The 20,355-nt window shown below is 43.1% G+C and overlaps 1 protein-coding gene across 1 annotated transcript in view; it reads left to right on the top strand.

Moving 5' to 3' along the window:
- The window catches only part of usp14 (ubiquitin specific peptidase 14 (tRNA-guanine transglycosylase)), a 72,766-nt gene that overhangs the window by 16,480 nt on the left and 35,931 nt on the right, over positions 1–20,355 (top strand). Inside the window, exon 2 of the mRNA XM_039754720.1 lies at positions 1,737–1,882. Within this exon, the coding sequence (XP_039610654.1) occupies positions 1,737–1,882 (146 nt within the window). The remainder of the gene's footprint in view (positions 1–1,736; positions 1,883–20,355) is intronic.

Here is a 20,355-nt window from a genome sequence, read left to right as displayed (position 1 = left end):
GTATTTTCCCTTTGCATAATATCTGCATTTTTTACACAATGAATGGCTATAGACCTTTAAAGAAAATGCAGTGCTACAGAAAAGGAACCAGAGTGACCACACAATACAGTTTTTAAATCACTCTATTCAAGGTATAAAGTTATTCAATACCCCTATCACCTTTGAGAAAATGTGTTTACTAGGCCTTTCTATTTGTTGAAATTTTTAATTTTAATAAAACTTGACAAATGAATCGCGCTTGCCTTGCAGACGTAGAAATATAAATGTTTCATATAAAAAAGTCATTTTTTTCACCGCTGACCGTGTAAAATGATCATTTTGTGTGTTTTTTTATGAGAACTATTTTTTTTTTCTCCTTATCGGAGCTACATGCTTCAAGAATAACTGATTGGAAACTGTATTGTTATTCAAAGGGTGTTTAAGAGCTACATAAATAAAAAAAATCCTTGAGCTATTTCACAAACCGAAGAGGAGCTTGTCTGTCTGATGTCTCATGTTTTATGTACTGCTTTAGAGAGGGAACCAAAAAAAAAACATAATGGGCATGAGATTGAGGCTGAACTCACCCTGTCTTTACTGTATGCAGCATTCAAACTTTGCAAAATGCAATCTTGTTGCATACAGGTAAGCAATAGAATAAGCACTATGTAAAGTAATTCCACTATGTCCATTGTATTGGAATATGGCTTTCTCCTGTGAGGAGTGAACAATCTAGTAATGAGACGTTGTAATGAGCAGGATTTAATCATGAAAGGGTCAAATAATTTTCACCCACCCACACTGCAGCACTGAGTTGGTGTTTTCAGAGATAAACTGCTCTGGTGCGTTTTCTAAAGTCTGTTTTTTGGGAGTTAAAATCAAAGGTGAATGGTGAAACTGGAGACCAATGTCTGCATTTTTCAGTTGAAAACTTAGAAGTATGGATGTAGAATAATTCTTGTAAAATGTACTGTAATGATGAAAATTATTTCATGGTCAATCATGCTGCATGGCCTACAGTTAAATTTGCTTATAACTTATTAGTTAAACTGTGAAGTCTGTTTAAGCCATATCTGTAATTTCTTCTTCAGCTTTGACTTTGGATAAGGCCAAAATGTTAAGTTTTTCAAAAGTAAAGCCTTTGCAAGTGTATTTTGCAAAACCAAAGTAAGTTGAATGTAAATATTTTGCTGTTTTCATATACTTAACTGAAACTGGACTTTATTCATTTAATGTTGGCATCCTCACAGTTGATCCATTACCTTTCGGGGAGTTTAAATCATCATCACGGCAGTTAGCTGAGAAGTAAAATGTTAACATCCGTCCAAACGCCTGAACATTTTCCAGGATAGGCTGGAGATTGTTGCTGGGCTGGAAAGCTCTGGTATGTCCAGCTCAGCATTTTGTCCCTTTGTCATTGGGACACAGCTATTCAGAAAATGAGATGAGGGGTGTACAGGAACATTAAAATTAACTGTAGATGCAGAATAAAGACTCCTAAACTTTATTTGATTTATGATTTATGAAATAAATATTCATGCACATAATAGCATTTCATAAACTAGTATTATTTTCATAAATAGGACATTATTAATTGGAAAAACATTTTATTAAATATTAAAGTAAAAGGAGGGATGGTTTTAGACACTTATAAATTTAAGTAAACTGACACCTAACTTTTTAAGTTTTGTTCTTTTCTTGGAAGAGAAGAATTGGAATGGGAAATATATTTAATTGATGCTTTGTTTCTTTGCCAGTGAATGTGAAATGGGGAAAGGAGAAGTTTGATGGAGTGGAGCTGAATACAGATGAACCTCCAATGGTTTTCAAGGCACAGCTTTTTGCTCTTACTGGGGTTCAGCCAGATAGGCAGAAGGTGATGTTGAAAGGAGGGACACTAAAGGTACTGCTTATTTATTTATTTTCACTTATACGTAGTAATAATAATAATAAATGATAGTTAAAAGCTGCAAAATAAATTTAAAATAGTAAAGGCATATATTTTTGTGAAACTTTTTTTTAATTTGTCTTTTTTTGTGAAGGTATTTGTTTAATTGTTTACTTTTTCAATAATGTTAAATATTTTCCTTGCATTCAGTGGTTGTCATGCTGTATCTTTTTTCATTCCTTTATTTGTTGATTATTGTACCCAGTTCTTTTTGTTTTATGTCTCACATGTCACATGTCTCATAGTAGGATGGCACTGACTATTGTGTGTATTGGTAAACAGCAAGCATTTCAAAACAATAATTCAGGCATGGAAAAAAAATATTTTTATGTAATGTTCTGTGTGTGTGTGTGTGTATGTATAATATATATACACATACACAGTTGTGCTTGAAAGTTTGTGAACCCTTTAGAATTTTCTATATTTCTGCATAAATATGACCTAAAACATAAAGAGAAACCAGTTAAAGACAAAAATGTTATATTTGGTCATTTATTTATTAAGGAAAATGATTGAATATTACATATTTGTGAGTGGCAAAAGTATTTGAACCTTCGCTTTCAGTATCTGGTGTGACCCCCCCCTTGCAGCAATAACTGCAACTAAACGTTTCTGGTAACTTTTGATCATTCCTGCACACCGGCTGGAGGAATTTTAGCCCATTCCTCCGTACAGAACAGCTTCAGCTGTTGGTGGATGTTGGTGGGCTTCCTCACATTAACTGCTCGCTTCTGGCCCTTCCACAACATTTCGATTGGATTAAGGTCAGGACTTTGATTTGGCCATTTCAAAACATTAACTTTATTCTTCTTTAACCATTCTTTGGTAGAACGACTTTTGTGCTTAGGGTCATTGTCTTGCTGCATGACCCACCTTCTCTTGAGACTCAGTTCATGGACTGATGTCCTGACATATTCCGTTAGAATTCTCTTATATAATTCAGAATTCATTGTTCCATCAATGAAGGCAAGCCATCCTGGCCCAGATGCAGCAAAACAGGCCCAAACCATGATACTACCACCACCATGTTTCACAGATGGGATAAGGTTCTTATGCTGGAATGCAGTGTTTTCCTTTCTCCAAACATAACGCTTTTCATTTAAACCAATTCCATTTTGGTCTCATCCGTCCACAAAACATTCTTCCAATAGCCTTCTGGTTTGTCCACGTGATCTTTAGCAAACTGCAGATGGGCAGCAATGTTTTTTGGAAGGCAGTGGCTTTCTCCTTGCAACCCTGCCATGCACACCATTGTTATTCAGTGTTCTCCTGATGGTGGACTCATGAACATGAACATTAGCCAATGTGAGAAAGGCCTTCAGCTACTTAGTAGTTACCCTTGGGTCCTTTGTGACCTCACCGACTATTACACGCCTTCTCTCTTTATCTACTTTTAGGGCTTGAGTGAAAATCTGATGATGTTTTAGGTCATATTTATGCAGAAATATAGAAAATTCTACAGGGTTCACAAATTTTAAAGCACAACTGTGTGTGTGTGTGTGTGTGTATATATATATATATATATATATATATATATATATATATATATATATATATACACTACAAAATACCGCGCTCAGCAGCGCAAAGTACTGCATTAAAATTTTTATTAAGAAGAAAATTAAACCTTTTAAACTGAGGGAAAATATGCCAATAATTATTTGTTAAGGATCTCTTTGTATACCATGTTGTCAGTTCGCCCTCCGGTTGTAACATGACCAAGCTGTGCGCTGAGCTTACTCTTGAGCATGCAACGTACAGTCGGCCTTGTGAACAGTAATCTTGTCTCAAATCTCACAGCTTGGATTGCTGCTGTCATAATCGGTTTGAGTTTCATGGTTTGTTTCAATTGCGACAGTATTTGCAGGATTTGTTGTGTTGAAGTGACATTTGGCATCTGTCAAGCGTTGTAAGCACACAACCGGTTTCATTGATAAAATCACATCCAGTTTTGAGAGTTTAAACATTCATAAACATCAAAGTGTCCACTACTGAAATCGCCCCTTTGAATCTAAGATGTTTAAGAGGCATTGGCGGTTGTCGAAAGGTGTAAACTATTTGGCCATTTCGGTACACTTGAAAGCGACAACCGAACAATTCAGCGGCAGCCATCAACTCACATGCAGAACCATAGGTGAAGGGCTTAAGCATTTCACTCTTGTAGTGCTCCTGTGTAGTATAATTATTTCCTGTACCGTCATCAGTCCACACCTTGAACCTGTCCCAGTCATTCAATACATAAGACAGAATCTTCCTCCGGATATCAAGAGTGAGCCTGATATGGCCGTGCAATATGTAACAAAGAGAATGGAAAAGGTAGGTGCTATCTCCGGGCATGGAAACCACTTGGTAAGTGACAGTTCTTTGATCTATAGTGATCATCTCGATAGACATGGTAATGGGGGTTGGAATGATAAAGGAAATGGGTACCTGATCAATGTAAAGTAAGTGTAAAATACCTATACAATAACTATAATTGTAATAAACAAACAATAAAACAGCGGAGAAGCCGTGGATTAAACAAATTAGGGCTGTAGTTATCAGTAGGGAGACGTGAATCCCGCTGCGAAGCAAGGAAGGGAATGTAGAGACCGGAGCGATGGACAGTCTTATATATGCAGGCAGCCAGCCAACAACGTGGGAGGCGTTGGGATGGGGGACACAACGCCACCTCACGCGGTGACCGAGGTGCAGGCTATGGACGTATATATATACGTAAGTAGGATTCAGTTAGCGTTGGGAACCTGTGTACCAAATTTCTTGAAGATGGGCCCATAAGTAACAAAGACTGTTGAAAAGTTCAATATGTCGGCCGACAGTGGCGTCATACCATCGAAATAAGTAACTACATCGGTTTCGGTTAGCGCAGGGAAGCCGCCTACCAAATTTCGTGAAGATGGGGCCGTAAATAAGAAAGTTCAACATGGCGGACGTTGTTGACCTTTATGACCGTTACGCGTAGAATTTTGAAATGAAACCTGCTTAACTGTTGTAAGTAAGCTGTAAGGAATGAGCCTGCCAAATTTCAGCCTTCTACCTACACGGGAAGTTGGAGAATTAGTGACGTTGGAAAGTTCAATATGGCGGCCGACAGTGGTGTCATACTAACGAAATAAGTCGGACATCGGTTTCCATTAAAAGTTCAATATGGCGGCCGACAGTGGCATCATACCACCGAAATAAGTACCAAATTTCAGCCTTCTACCTACACGGGAAGTTGGAGAATTAGTGACGTTGGAAAGTTTAATATGGTGGCTGACAGTGGCATCATACCACCAAAATAAGTATGTACATTGGTTTCGGTTAGCGCAGGGAAGCCGCCTACCAAATTTTGTGAAGATGGGGCCATGAATAAGAAAGTTCAATATGGCGGACGTTGTTGACCGTTATGACAGTTACGCGTAGAATTTCAAAATGAAACCTGCTTAACTTTTGTAAGTAAGCTGTAAGGAATGGGCCTGCCAAATTTCAGCCTTCTACCTACACGGAAGTTGGAGAATTAGTGACGTTTGGAAAATTCAATATGGCGGCCGACAGTGGCGTCATACCACCGAAATAAGTACGTACATCGGTTTTGGTTAGCGCAGGGAAGCCACCTAACAAATTTCGTGAAGATGGGGTCAGCCTTCTACCTACACGGGAAGTTTGAAAATTGGTGACGTTGGAAAGTTCAATATGGCGGCCGACAGTGGCGTCATACCATCGAAATAAGTAACTACATCGGTTTCGGTTAGCGCAGGGAAGCCGCCTACCAAATTTCGTGAAGATGGGGCCATAAATAAGAAAGTTCAACATGGCGGACGTTGTCGAACGTTATCGACCGTTATGACCGTTACGCGTAGAATTTTGAAATGAAACCTGCTTAACTTTTGTAAGTAAGCTGTAAGGAATAAGCCTGCCAAATTTCAGCTTTCTACCTACATGGGAAGTTGGAGAATTAGTGATGAGTCAGTGAGTGAGTGAGTGAGTGAGGGCTTTGCCTTTTATTATTATACTAGCAGAATACCCGCGCTTCGCAGCGGAGAAGTAGTGTGTTAAAGAAGGTACGAAAAAGAAAAGGAAAAATTTGAAAAATAACGTAACTTGATTGTTAATGTAATTGTTTTGTCATTGATATGAGTGTTGTTCTCATATCTATCTATCTATCTATATCTCTATCTATCTATATATATATATATATATATATATATATATATATATATATACGCTTGGCGAGAAGTAGTGTGTTAAAGAAGGAAAGAGAAAGAAAAGGAAACATTTTGAAAATAACATAACATGATTGTCAATGTAATTGTTTTGTGTATTTGGCGGCAGCGTCACAAAGTTTTTTTCGTCTAGCTGCATCAGAAAATGTACCACAACGCCTGACACGCCTCCTTTTTAGTGTTTTCTCACAGCTTGGATTGCTGCTGTCATATATATACACACACACACACACACACACACACACACACACACACACACACATACATATATATACACATACATATCTTCATATCTATATACATATCTACATATACACACTTATATATATACATACCCTTCTACATCATATATAATAATCATATATATAATTTGTGTGTATGTATGTATGTGTGTGTATATATATATATATATATATATATATAATGTAGATAGGTGTGTGTGTGTATATATATATATATATATATATATATATATATATATATATATATATATATATATATATATATATATATATATATATATATATATATATATACATACATATACACATACATATACTTGTGTGTATGCTTGTATGTGTCTATATGTGTGTGTATAGGTTTGGTCACTGAGTGCAAGGGAAAAATAATAAAATATAGTCTATAAGTTATTAAACAGTAAAACATTAACGCTTTAAGAAGTACAGGTACATTGAGCACTACTGGAGTGGTTTCAGGTAAACTACATTTTAAAGACTGTAACACAACAGGTAAGTAACTAACAGCAGCTAAAATGTATATGGATCATCTCTCGGTAGTAGATCCCTTTTGAAAGGCGCTACACGACGGCTGTGGTATAGAAATTACATTTTCTATGTGAACGCTCAAATTTGTGCCTCTGGTAATGTGCCTTACCGCATTTAAAGAAATTTAGTTTTGTGTCCTCTGCACTGTTAAGAGAGAAAGGCTTTGGTTTGGGATAAAAGGTGTAAAGAAAGGAAAGTTGCCTTTTTCTTTTATATAGTATAGAGATGTGTTCGCTGACGTTATGATCGCCTTTTGGGGACAGTCGCGTGGGTCTTGTGTAGACTGGTGAGACGCCCCGCCATTAATCGGCTGTGATGGCACTGTCAGTCCTCCACTGTGCGTGTCTTCATAATCCGAGGTGAGGATCTCATAATCGTATATGCGCAAAAGAAAGTGTGAATCGCCTTAATATTATTTTTCCGTGGTGTAGAAAAGGGGTCCCGTGTTTGCACTTGTCTGGGCTATAGCGCAGGGGGAGGATGAAAAAAATTAAAAGTGCTCAATTTGACTTAAGGCAGAAGCGCAGTCAGCGTCTCAAAGGCCGGCACAGCTATGCAGCGCGCTGGCTGCTCGAATTTTGCTGGGCAGGAGACCACAGTTTTGCAGACACGCTCATGATATCAAAAGTCTCAGCGCTCTTTGGAGGTCATTCATATATATATATATATAGCAAAATACCCGCTACCCTAGCGGAGAAGTAGTGTGTTAAAGAAGTAATGAAAAAGAAAAGGAAACATTTTAATAATAACGTAACATGATTGACATTGTCATGAGTGTTGCTGTCATATATATGCCTGCCTAAATAAGTCACCCTCGCTTTGCTCTTACTTTATTTACCGCTCATTTAATCATGGCTATTGGCGGAAAAATTATAAAATGGAAGGAGGATGGCTTTACCAAAACAATTATTGATGGCGAATCGATTATTCATAAAGCTTGAATTGGTGATGTTTTTCTGTGTTAACCTCATATTTTTTCAGACTTCTTCTCAAACTAAGGTGGTGCCCGCGTATCGCAGCGGAGAAGTAGTGTGTTAAAAAAGTTAGAAAAAGAAAAGGGAACATTTTAAAAATAACGTAACATGACTGTCAATATACAGTATTTGTTTTGTGAGTGTTACTGAGTGTTGCTGTCATCAAGGATTTGATTATCATTTCTTTCAATCAGGTTCGTATTTGTAGGATGTGTTGTGTTCAAGTTACATTCCGTGTTTGTCAATCGTTGTAAAGATGACAGGTTTCATTCATCGATTCGTTTCTTACTGCATCAATAAACAGCTCGCCTTCTTCTTTATCTGAGACCTGACACACTGCATGCACGGGTTTTTTTTACACTGTCTTCCTTTAGCGGGACATTGACTTTTTCCAACGTGTGCTTTGTTTCCGCAGTAGTTGGATTTATGAATATGCTTGTATGTATGAGACGCTTCATATTTTTTGCTGCCTTTTCAATTGTGTAATTCGGGTTTTGTTCAGCACTCTTTGGAACTGTTGCCTTTTATCTGTGCACTGCGTCAGTTCACGTGAGCCACTCGGTGTACATGCATCGAAGGTTCCCAGCTGAGCTGGTGCCATCTCCTGCTATGTCCATGGCTGTATTTAATGTTACCTTAGTCCTGGCACTTAAAACTTTCTCTCGCAGTTTCGCTGAGTTTGTGTCAAACACCACCCTGACCATCTCATCTTCCTCTCCATAAGCACAGTCCTTCACCCGTGAATATTTACCCGTGGCAGTTTGCTATTGGATTGCCGCTGACGGACGGCCTTATATGGGCAGGCACTAAATTACAAACGCCAGCGGCAGCCTGTCTATGAACTTACTTTAAAGTGTAGGTTTACATCGTGCTTTGTTTCCGAAGTAGCAGAACTCATGAATATGGTTGTATATGTCACTCGCCGCTTCTTATTGTTTCGCTGCCTTCTCAATTATATAATGCATGTTTTCTTCAGCGCTTTTTTCAGGTCTTCCTGGTTTTCTATGTACCGCGTGATTACGTGGGAGGTGTGATGATGTCACACGAAACTCCCCACGGCGTTGAAGCTCATCTCCATTACAGTAAATGGAGAAAAACTGCTTCCAGTTATGACCATTACGCGTAGAATTTCGGTATAAAACCTGCCCAACTTTTGTAAGGAAGCTGTAAGGAATGAACCTGCCAAATTTCAGCCTTCCACCCACATGGGAAGTTGGAGAATTAGTGATGAGTGAGTGAGTGAGTGAGTGAGTAAGGGCTTTGCCTTTTATTAGTATAGATATATATATATATATATAGTAATCCCTCCTCGATCGTGTGGGTTGCGTTCCAGAACGATAGGAGAAAATCCGTGAAGTAGAAACCATATGTTTGTATGGTTATTTTTATATATTTTAAGCCCTAATAAACTGTCCTACACTGTTTATAAATATTCCCTGCAGAGTTATACAGCATAATCCCTTTGAATTCTCTTAGATATTAGGTAAGATTCATTGAAATTATGTATATAGACACACTGTTTATATACAGTAAAACCTAAATATTATTTTAAAGATATTGAATGTCTCCGATATCGCATATGTTACAGCCATTACAATAGACAGGCCACCAGCAATAAATACGTACAATGCAAGAAAAATAGTATACAGTAAATGTGTGTACAGAGACACTAAACGTACGTACATGTACTAAGTACTAAATTAATTATGGTTACTCACCAACAATGACTTGTCCGATAACAATGAGTTTAATTTTACTGCACAACAAACTTCAGGCGATTGTGTAGCACTGCCGTTGTTCTTCTTCTGGCAGTCTTCATTCCAAATCCCTAAAGCAGATTCCATCCAGACTACTGCCTTATTACATCCACTTACAACTCGTTTTGCACCCTGGTTAAAAGGACACTGCGGCGTAGATCTTCTATTCCTTTCCTACTTTTTAAATAAAAAGAATCGTAGCCTTCAACAAATCCAAAATGTTTACCTTTTCGGCAATCATTAACTTCTTCCGTTTGCGCTTGGGCACGGCCCCTGAAGCAGTAGCAGATCTTTTTGGAGCCATAACGAAGGGCTTGACTATGCACAAAGATAAACACAAAAGGGCACAACTCTTTACACAGCGAAAAACGTTGATGCTGAATGAGCGAGACACGACTTCCTGGTTAACACTGCATTCAGCACGCAGGAACTTAACTGCGTGCTCTGATTGGTTAGCTTCTCAGTCATCCGCCAATAGCGTCCCTTGTATGAAATCAACTGGACAAACCAACTGAGGAAGCATGTACAGGAAGTAAAAAGACACATTGTCCGCAGAACCCGCGAAGCAGCGAAAAATCCGTGTTATATATTTAGTTATGCGTGCATATAAAATCCCCGATAGAGTGAAGCCGCGAAAGTCGAAGAGCGATATAGCGAGGGATTACTGTGTGTGTGTGTATATATATATATATATATATATATATATATATATACACACACACATACAGTAATCCTCCTCGATCGCGGGGGTTGTGTTCCAGACCCCCCTGCGATAAGTGAAAATCCGCGAAGTAGAAACCATATGTTTGTACGGTTATTTTTATATATTTTAAGCCCTTATAAACTCTCCCACACTGTTTACATTATTAGAGCCCTCTAGACATGAAATAACACCCTTTAGTCAAAAGTTTAAACTGTGCTCCATGACAAGACTGAGATGGCAGTTCTTTTTTAACAATTAAAAGAATGCAAACATATCTTCTCTTCAAAGGAGCGCCATCAGGAGCAGAGAATGTCAGAGAGAGAGCGCTCGCTAAGAAAAGCAAACAATCAAAAAATCAATACGTGCTTTTAAGTATGCAGAAGCACCGCGAAAAAGCGGCATTTTTTAGAGGAGCGTCCGTATCTTTTAGGCAAACAGCCTCTGTGCAAACAGCCCCTCTCCTCACACCCCCTCCGTCAGGCAATCAAGCACCGCGCGGGAAGCATATCGTATATCATTGAGGAGTTTTAATTAATATGTAATACATGCTCTGATTGGGTAGCTTCTAAGCCATCCGCCAATAGCGTCCCTTGTATGAAATCAACTGGGCAAACAAACTGAGGAAGCATGTACCATAAATTAAAAGACCCATTGTCCGCAGAAATCCGCGAACCGTCGTAAAATCAGTGATACATATTTATATATGCTAACATTTACAAGCCGTGAAAGTCGAAGTGCGATATAGCGAGGATTACTGTATATATGTGTGTGTGTGTGTGTGTATATATATATATATATATATATATATATATATATATATATATATATATATATATATATACATATATATATATATATATACACATATATATATATATATATATACATATATATATATATATATATATATATACATATATATATATATATATATATATATATATATATATATATATATATATATATATATATATATATAATCAAATATACAAAGTCACGTGCACTCACGAACCCCAGTGCCTCTTGCACAATCCCCAAAGTCCAGGGCCCACAGTCTCTGTGCCTTTCTTCCTGGCCGCCTCCTGTCCGCTCTCCAGCTCAGTCCTTCTGCCTCCCGACTTCCACCACCGACTGGAGGGAGGCGGCCCCTTAAATAAGGCTCCCGATGAGCCCCAGGTGTTTCGGCACCTGTTCTTGGCCACGCGCCCCAGCGTGGCGGAGATGCTGGCTGCCTTCCTCGCACCTCTCCGGTCGCCACATAAAGTCTTCCCCCCGGCACTGCCTGGTGTGGCGGAAGTGCAGGCTCCCGGATATTAGGCACAGGGGCGCCGCCCGGCGGTGGCCACGGGTCCCTACAGGGCTGGGCGTCAAAGCCCTGTACCCGAGGCCCCCTGCCTAACCAGGGCCGGGCGCCCCACTCCGTCTGGAGGAGGCACTCGCCCTCCTCCGGTCCTCATAAGCGCCCCGCCGGGCTCCAGCCCCAGCCGCGACCGTCGCGGGATAAACCGGCATCGAGCGCCGCCTGGCGGTGACCACGGCCCCTACAGGGAAGGGCTTCCATGCCCCTCAACCCGCTGGCCCCTAACAGAACCAGGACGGGCGCCAAGTCGTGTGGGAGGAGGCACAAGCCCTCCTCTCGCTCCTCCAGCGCCCCGCCGGGCTCCAGCTCCGCCGGCGACGTGCATGGATCAACGGCATCGGGCGCCGCCTGGCGGCAACCACGGGCCCTACAGGGTAGAGGCTTCCATGCCCTCACCCGTGGGCTCCCAATAGAACCAGGACGGACGCCCCTGCGGTCTGGAGGAGGCACAAGCCCTCCTCATGTCCTCCTGCGCCCCAGGCGGGCTCCAGCCCGGCCGGAGCCACAGTGCCCCACCGCTAGCGAGGACACGTGTCGAACAGCACAACCCGAAGGGCAGCACGCCCCGCGCAGGGTCCTACTATGCCCCCAGGGTCCAACCACGGCACCCTGGGACATCCGTCTTCGCACCCCGCCCGCGCAAGCCGCCTCTGTGGTCGCGCTCTACGCCTCGCTGTTCCCGCGGTTGGGACACTATTGGCCTCTCGGCGTGGAGCCCTCCAGCTGAGCGGCTCCCGTTCAGGAGGTGAGGTCCCTGACGTCGCCGCCCTCAGCGCTCGTCGGGCTTCGAGCCTGTGGAAAAGGAAAAGAGGGCCAGAAGCACTGCCAGGACACTCACCCAGAGTGCCCTGCCGGTCTCCTCGTACTGCAGTGCTCCTGCCCTCCTCCGGCAGCCCCTGACTTGCCTGCTGAAGTCCTCCGTCGCCAGGTTCCATGCCCGCCCGCCTGTTGTCCGGCCATCTGCCTCGCAAGCGTCTCGCCCAGCCGCCCAGGGGATCTCCTCTGCCCCGACAGAGGGCGGCCCTTCTCCGAACCGCCGCGCACCAGCCGCGCGCTTCCTCTCGGAGGAACCGGCATTCACCCTTCGTTCCTCCTTCTTCTCTTAGACGCGCTCAGCGGTCTGGGTCTGAGCACAGCAAAGCTCAAATCCAGCCCGTCTGCGCCCAGGCAGAGCGACAGGGAGACAGCTGCAGGCTTGAAGCAGGGCGCTTAGGACCCAGGGCACTCAGCAGCCCCGATCGCGTGCCAGCCCTTGCGCAGTTCGATCTCCCAGCCTCTGTAGCTGTCTTTGCCGCCCGCATCCGCTGTTGGGGAAGGTTGCCTGCCTGAGCCGCTGTCCTGTAAACAGTCACGCCATGTTCGCTTAACCCCCACTTGCTTTCACGGAACGACAACACTCACTACTCCGCGTGTTCTGCCTGCCTCCGGTTCCAGCGCCCGCGCCCGTTCCTCCGCTCACGCAGCGGTGTCCTCATGCGGCCGCGCGCTCTCCATCAGCTGCTGCGCGCTGGCGGCTAGGGCTCGAGCAACTCCTCAAAGGACGCAAGGCTTGGCGAAGGACTCCTCCGGCGCTTGCGCGAGCCGCTGGTGGAAGAGAGAGACAGGCGTCGGTGGAAACACCTCCGCCATCCTCTCGCACGCCGACGCCTGCCTCCTCTGGGCCACTCCCTCTCTGCCCAATCGGGTCTCGGTTTGCCGCGAGACTGGCATTCCCCAGGCCCGCCTCTATCCAATCATCGGGTGCAGCCAGGACACACCGGCCAATCCCGCGGCTCTGTCAGCGGGCGGGACCACCGGCCACGCAGCCATCTTGTCTCCTGGCGGCTGGGTGCGGAGGCGTGCCTCCTCACGCGTTATAGCTACAGCGATTCCTCGAGCATAGCGGTTCCTCGATTCCGCAGCCTCCTTTGCTGCCTCCGTAGTCGCGACTGCCGACAGCCCGTGGCCAGCGGCTCCTGCCACAGACGAGGATCCGGTCTGTCCCTCCCTGTGGAACACACAGTATGACCGACGACTCCGGCGTCGATTACTGCAGGGCAGGGCACTCACCTCCGGATCCCGTCTTGCCGCAGGCCCCCACCTCGGTGTGGCCTTTTGCGTCGCCACGCGCGGCCTGGCTGTCCGCGGTCGACAGCGCCACTTTCGGAGCCAGCTGCGCTCCAGCGAGGCCCGCCTCCTCCCGCACTCGGGGATGGCCTCTCTTCATTCAGGCGCGTTCGAGTAAAGCGGCTCCAGCGGGCGCGTTACGCGGGCGCTCCCTGACCACGTGTGTGTAGGTCTGCTGCCGCTCAGAACCGTTCACAAAATATTTATAAAGCGAGGGTCCCCCACCTTTAGCAGGGGTTGGTCCCCGTTCGGGCCTAGCTGTGAAGGCTTCCCCTCGCACTTCCTGGTGTATGGAAGTGCGGGCTCCGAGATAGTGGGCACCGGAGCGCCGCCTGGCGGTAGCTACGGTCCCTACAGGGCTGGGCTTCAAAGCCCTGTGCCAGGCCCTCTGCCTAACCAGGGCAGACGCTTCTAACCGTCTGGAGGAGGCACTCCGCCTCCTCCGGTCCTCAAGCGCCCGGCGAGGCTCCAGCCCCAGCCGCTGGACCGGCCAGGGATAAACGGCATCGGAGCGCCGCTTGGCGGTGACCCGCAGGCCCCTACAGGGAAGGGCTTCCATGCCTCAACCTCACGGGTCCCTAACAGAACCAGGACGGAGCGCCCTACGCGTGTGGAGGAGGCACAAGCCCTCCTTCGCCTCCTCCAGCGTCCCGGCGGGCTCCAGCTCCGCGGCGGTATCATGGGATCAGCCGGCATCGAGGCGCCGCCTGGCGGCGCTCCACGGAGCTCCCTACAGGCAGGGAGCTGCCATGCCCTCGACCGTGGCTCCCAATAGAACTCCAGGAGGCCCCTCATGGGTCGGGAGTGCTGCACAAGCCTCTCCTCATGTCCTCCTGGGCGTCCCGTGAGGCTCCCAGCCCGGCGAAACAATATATGTATATATATATATATATACATATATATATATATATATACATATATACATATATATATATATATATATATAGTGTATAGTATATATATATATATATATATATATATATATATATATATATATATATATATATTGTCACGCTTTGGGTCAGCTAGATTTGCACAGAGACACAGAAGGTCGTGAGAAAAAAGAAGGATTTTTATTCAGACAACACTGACACATGAGCTAAAGCGTGCTCCATGACAAGTCAGATATAACAGTTCCGTTAGGAGCAGAGAGAGATAAAAGCAAACAATCAATTCCCAAACTGACAGGCGCGCTATGCTAAGCTTGTAAGTAGTGAGAGTACCGCTGCAGGCTTTGTATTACGCTGTTATAGTGCAAGGATAAGGAGCAATGTGTAGTCAGTGTTTCAGGGTTTGTGGTTTTCCCAGGGCGTCTGTCTCTATTTGGGGTGCGATCAGCCCTCCAGCTCACACCTCCTCCCTCAGCTTTATTCACATTCCTGTGAATCAAGCGACTCTCTGTACTAGGTTCATTTAGTCGTGATAATACATCTGCGTTGGCGTGTTCAGAACCTGGTCGATGCTTTACTGTGAAACTGTAAGGTTGTAAACCCAGAAACCATCTCATTAGGCGAGAGTTTGTATCTTTCTGTCGGTACAACCACTGGAGTGGAGCATGATCAGTTACCAAAGTGAAGTTTGTCCCCACAAGTAATAAGCGCTTCCACAGCCCACTAATTGCCAAGCATTCTTTCTCAATTGTAGAATAATTGCGTTCCCTTTTGGGAAGTTTTTCCACTCAAATATGTGATTGTTTGTTCTTTCCAAAAAAAATTTGTGACGGGCCCCCGGCCCACCCCAAAAATGAATTTTGGGCCTGTTTGCAAAATTTTTTGGAAACCGGTTTCCCCTTAGAACCGTAAAAAGACAATGTTTTTTTAAATTTGAAAGAACTTTTCAAATTTTAAACCCAAAGGACAGGTGGGTTTTTTTTTCGGGTTTCTAAAAGTTCTGTAAGAGGAGCAGCTCGTGCAAAATTTGGAATAAATTTTTCCCAGAACCAGCGAGTCCCAAAAAGGGCCCCAATTTGTTTCTGTGTCTCGGTCTGGGGTAAACAAGCATTTCTTCTTTTTTTCCCTTTAAATTTGGGCCCTTTGGAAAACCCTTGCCCATAGAAACCCTTCGGGCAATGAGTCTCGGACATGCCTATTTACATTTTTTAGGGTTAGCAGTAAGGCCAGCGGGGTCTCGTTTTCAAGAAGGGGTTTGGGCCCCAATGTATTTTCCAATCATTGCAAAAAACACATCCAAGGTATGCCCCAGATATTAAAGAGGAGGATGGGGGATCTGACCCCATCATACCCCTAAAAAGGAGGTGCCCCGTGAAGACCAAACGGGGGGTCTTGAAAACCATAGAGTCCCCCAGGAGTCGAATCCCGCCCACAACTGCTAGCCTCTAAAGGCACCTGCCTTACCCTTTTCGTGGAGATCTAGCGGGAGATATAGCTCTTTTTGACCCAGTTTTTCCAACAGTTCATCACACGGGAGGGATAAGACCGAATTTAGAAAACCTTATTCGCCGCCTGAAATCGAACAGAACCGAACCCCCTTTGCTTTTGGGATTTTTAAGACGGGGCTGCACCAGTCACTTTTACTTTCAAAATTACACCCAGTGTCACATTTTTTTCCCTTTTTGCGAAAACAATATTTCGCCCCCCGTACCCGGGAAGGGCCCATCTGAAACCCCGAACATCAGGCAGTGGTAATTTTATGTTTTGTAATGTTAGTCTTTGCCGGGAAATCTAAAAAGACATAAAAGGTTCCGCTCTATCAAAGATAACAGTTCTTTTTTTGCGTGTCAGTAAGATCGCAAATGGTAACATGGGACGAGAAACAGCAGTTGGGTTTAACCCCTTTTTGTCGGTCATCCCTTTTACCAAGGGGTTTAAAGGGAAAATCTAAAAATGGTTTGGCCCCCGGGGTATTCTAACTTTGTAATTTCCCGGCCCTTAACGCCCTCAATAATGGCGGGCCCCTCCCATTTAGCTAAGAATTTGTGGGGGATCCGGGGGAACCAGCCCCAAAAACACGATCGCCAGGTTTGAACTCACGGAGCTTCCCGCCCCTTATCGAAAGACCCCTTTGATTTTTGTTCCCCTTGTTGGTTTTCCCAAAGCAAAGAGGAAAGCATAGAAATTCTGTTTTGAAAACAAAATTCCCCCATCGGGCAAAGTTTGGGACCCTTAGTTGCTCCCCCGTTTCCCCATCCATTCCTCCACGCAAAATCCAGGATGCCCGGGGCCCCCCGGGTCAACAACTCGGGACCCCCTGGACCCCTTGTGGTGATTTCGCACCCCCGCAAAAACAAACGGTAGGACAGTGTTCCATGTTGTGGGATCAATGAGAAACCCTTCCGCCTGATCATCTGTTTCTGTTTTGTTGAATCGCCTTTAAAAACCTTTTCGTTTTGAGGAGGGTGGGGTAGTACTAAATTTTCCCTTAAATTAGCAAAGCTGTCACAAATTGTTTCATCACCCCGGAAGGAAAGGTGCCCTGATCATTTTAAGTTTTTGGGGAACCAATACGAAAAAGTTTCACATAGTGCTTTTACAGCCGGAGGGGCCCTTTTTCCCAGCGCCGCCCATTTCTGGAATCTTTCGAAAAAACCCCAACACCGGGCAAATATTGGTACCCACCCTTTAGTCTTAGGTAATGGTCCCACAATATCTAATCCCACACGCGGGAAAGGAACTTCCAATATGGGCATAGGACAAAGGGGAGCCCGAGGGGGCCCGGCGGCAGACGATCTGGCAGTCGGGACATGAAGTAAAAAAATCCCAACATCTTTTCCCATATTGCCAATAAAATTTTTTTTGATAACCGGGTTTTTGTTTTGCCGGAACCGAGGTCCCCCCCCCAAGATGTGTGAATGTGCCGATGAAAAACATTTTCCCTATGTGTTTCCAGGTACCTTTTCATTTTGTTCAAAAAATTTTCCTCCAAATGATCTGAGATCACCTGAAAAGGAAAACCGGCCCTTTAAAAAGTGGGGGGTTTTTTACCCCCCGAATTACCCCTTTGGTAATAAGAAATAGCAGGGCGACCCCGTTTAAATGCATTTTTCAATGAGTTATCAGTATGCTGCAAACGACAAAATCTGATTTTTCGTTAACACCGGTTTGGTTCGGAGGCGTTTGGCAATCGGGGGAAGATGTAGGGAGCACCCCTTTTCGGGAAGATTGCGGGGTGCCCTCCTCGGCTGAAAATCGGGTTAAATATCTTTTTGGGGCCCTTTAGTTTTTCCCCCCCGGGCCACCAGTTCTTCCCCTTTGGGATTTCTTCTTTTTCCCCCCACCAATTTCATTGGGTTTGGACTACGGGCCCCTTTTACATTTATTAACTTTTTGGGAAAAGGGCATTCCCCAGAGTAAGGGCCCAAAGGGGCCCCAAACGGCAGACAAAACCCTTAAAGTGGCCCCCCTATAAGTTAAAGGAAAAAGGGAAGTCTGATAATTTTTAACATCACCATGCCATAAGCGTTTTTTTACAGTCTCACAGTCTCTAAGGCATTGTTCATTAAAAACATTTCCTGCCTCACAATACAAAGGTCATTTCCAACCCAAAATGCTGGGGTTTTTTTGTGCCCCAAATTTCAGGGGATAAACCAAGCCATTTTTTTCCATCCGGACATGTAATAGTTGAGCAAAAACTCCCCAAACCAATCCCCCATTGAATGAGGGGAGACAAGCGCCCCCCCTTTTGCCAAATGGCCGAGCTGGTCACATCGGAAACACCCCACGGCCTTCCCCGTTTCCCCGGGTATCCTCTGATGACGCCCACGCCGAGGGTTTTTTGTAGCCCTCCACGGTTTTGGGGTCGCCCCGTTGCCGCTTGTCTCCCCAGAAAAAAGGCTCCCTTTAAATTTGACCGGGTCCTACTCGACCCCATTGGGATTTTCAGGTCCGAAGGTCGATCGGCAACGAATGTCCGGGATTTTTGCTCACGGGTTTTGGGGCAGCACAAAATCCACCGGTTTTTTCCCAAGTGGACTGTAAACCCTTCTAATCGCCGGACATAACCCAATGATTTAATATCGGCGGGGAAATTCACCCTCAAGAATTTTGGGTATCCCGGGCCAGAAATTATTTTTTCCCACACAACTTTTTCCCATTACGTTTCCTTAAAAACCAACAGTGCATTTTTTATGTATAAAATTTTAATTTGCGACGGTTTGGGGTCACCCCGGGTTTAGTTTCCAGTTTTTTGGGAAAAGGGACTTCTAAAATAAGTTTTTGGGCGGCATCCATCTGTGCAACCACTCCGGGTTACCCCCTTGTCACCCCGGGGCCAGATTTAAACAGAGACAAGAAGGTCAAAAAAAAGGGGGTTTTTTTTTAAACCCAAAAAAAAAAGGGGGTCCAGGGAAAAAAAAACTGCTCCGCTTGGGGGGGAAAAAAAAAAAAAAACAATCAATTCCCCCCCGACAGGCGCCGGGGTTTTTTGGGGGGCCCGGGGGGGGTTTTTTGGGGGGGGAAAAGGTTAAAAAAATTTTAAATTTTTTTGGGGGGGGGGGGGGGCCTTTTCTTTTTGGGGGCCCCCCCCACAATATATTTTTATTATATATATTTGTGTGTTATATAATTGTTGTTTAATATATATATATATATATATATAATATTTTTTGTTTTATATAATAATTTTTTAATAAATTTTAAATATTTTTTAATATATATATATATTTTATAAAAATATTTTTTTAATAATTTGTTTTTTTTTGTTTTTTAAAATAATTTAAAAATATAAAAATATTAAATACAAAATAACCTATTTAAGGGGGTTTTTTTTTTTTTAAAAAAAAAATTTTTTTCCCAAAAAAATTTTTTTTTTTTTTTTTTTTTTTTTGGGGGGTTTTTTTTTAATTTTTTTTAAATTTTTGGAAAATTTAAAAATTTTTTTTTGGGGTTTTAAAAAATTTTTTTAAAAAAAAAAAAATTAAATATTTTTGGAAAATTAAAATCATTTAGGGGGGGGGGGGTGGAAAAAAAATTTGGTTTTAAAAATTTTTTAAAATTTTAAAAAAAAATATTAAATCAAATTTTTTTAAAAATTTTAAAAAAAAAAAAAAAAAAAAAAAAAAAAAAACAAATTTTTAAAAAACAAAAAAAAAGGGGGGAAAAACAAAAAAAAAAAAAAAAAAATTATTTTTTTTTTTTTTTTTAAAAAATTTTTTGGTTTTTTTTTTTTTTTTTGGGGGGGGGGTTTTTTTAAAGGGCCCCCAAAAAAAAAAAATTTTTTTAAAAAAAAACCCCCCCCCAAAAAAAAACCCCAAAATTTTTAAAAAAAAAAAAAAAAATTTTTTTTTTTCCCAAAAATTCCCAAACAAAAAAAAAAAAAAAAAAAAATTTTCCCCCAAAAAAAAATTTTTCCAAAATTTTTAAAAAAAAAAAATTTTTTTTCCCCCGGGGGAAACCCCCAACCCCACACCAGAACCCCCAAAAAAAAAAAAAAAAAGGGGGAAAAAACCCCCACAAAACCACCCAAAAAAACCCAACCCCCCCAAAAAAAAAAAAACAAACCCCCCAAAAAAAAACCCCAAAAAACAAAATTTTTTTTAAAAAATTTCCCCAAACCCCAAAATTTGGGGCACAAAACCAAAAAA

The sequence above is a fragment of the Polypterus senegalus genome, chromosome 5 (genome assembly GCF_016835505.1).
Source record: "Polypterus senegalus isolate Bchr_013 chromosome 5, ASM1683550v1, whole genome shotgun sequence".
Classification (NCBI taxonomy): Eukaryota; Metazoa; Chordata; class Cladistia; order Polypteriformes; family Polypteridae; genus Polypterus; species Polypterus senegalus.
Note: the sequence above shows the minus strand (reverse complement) of the source record. Positions and strands in the feature narration are given on the sequence as shown.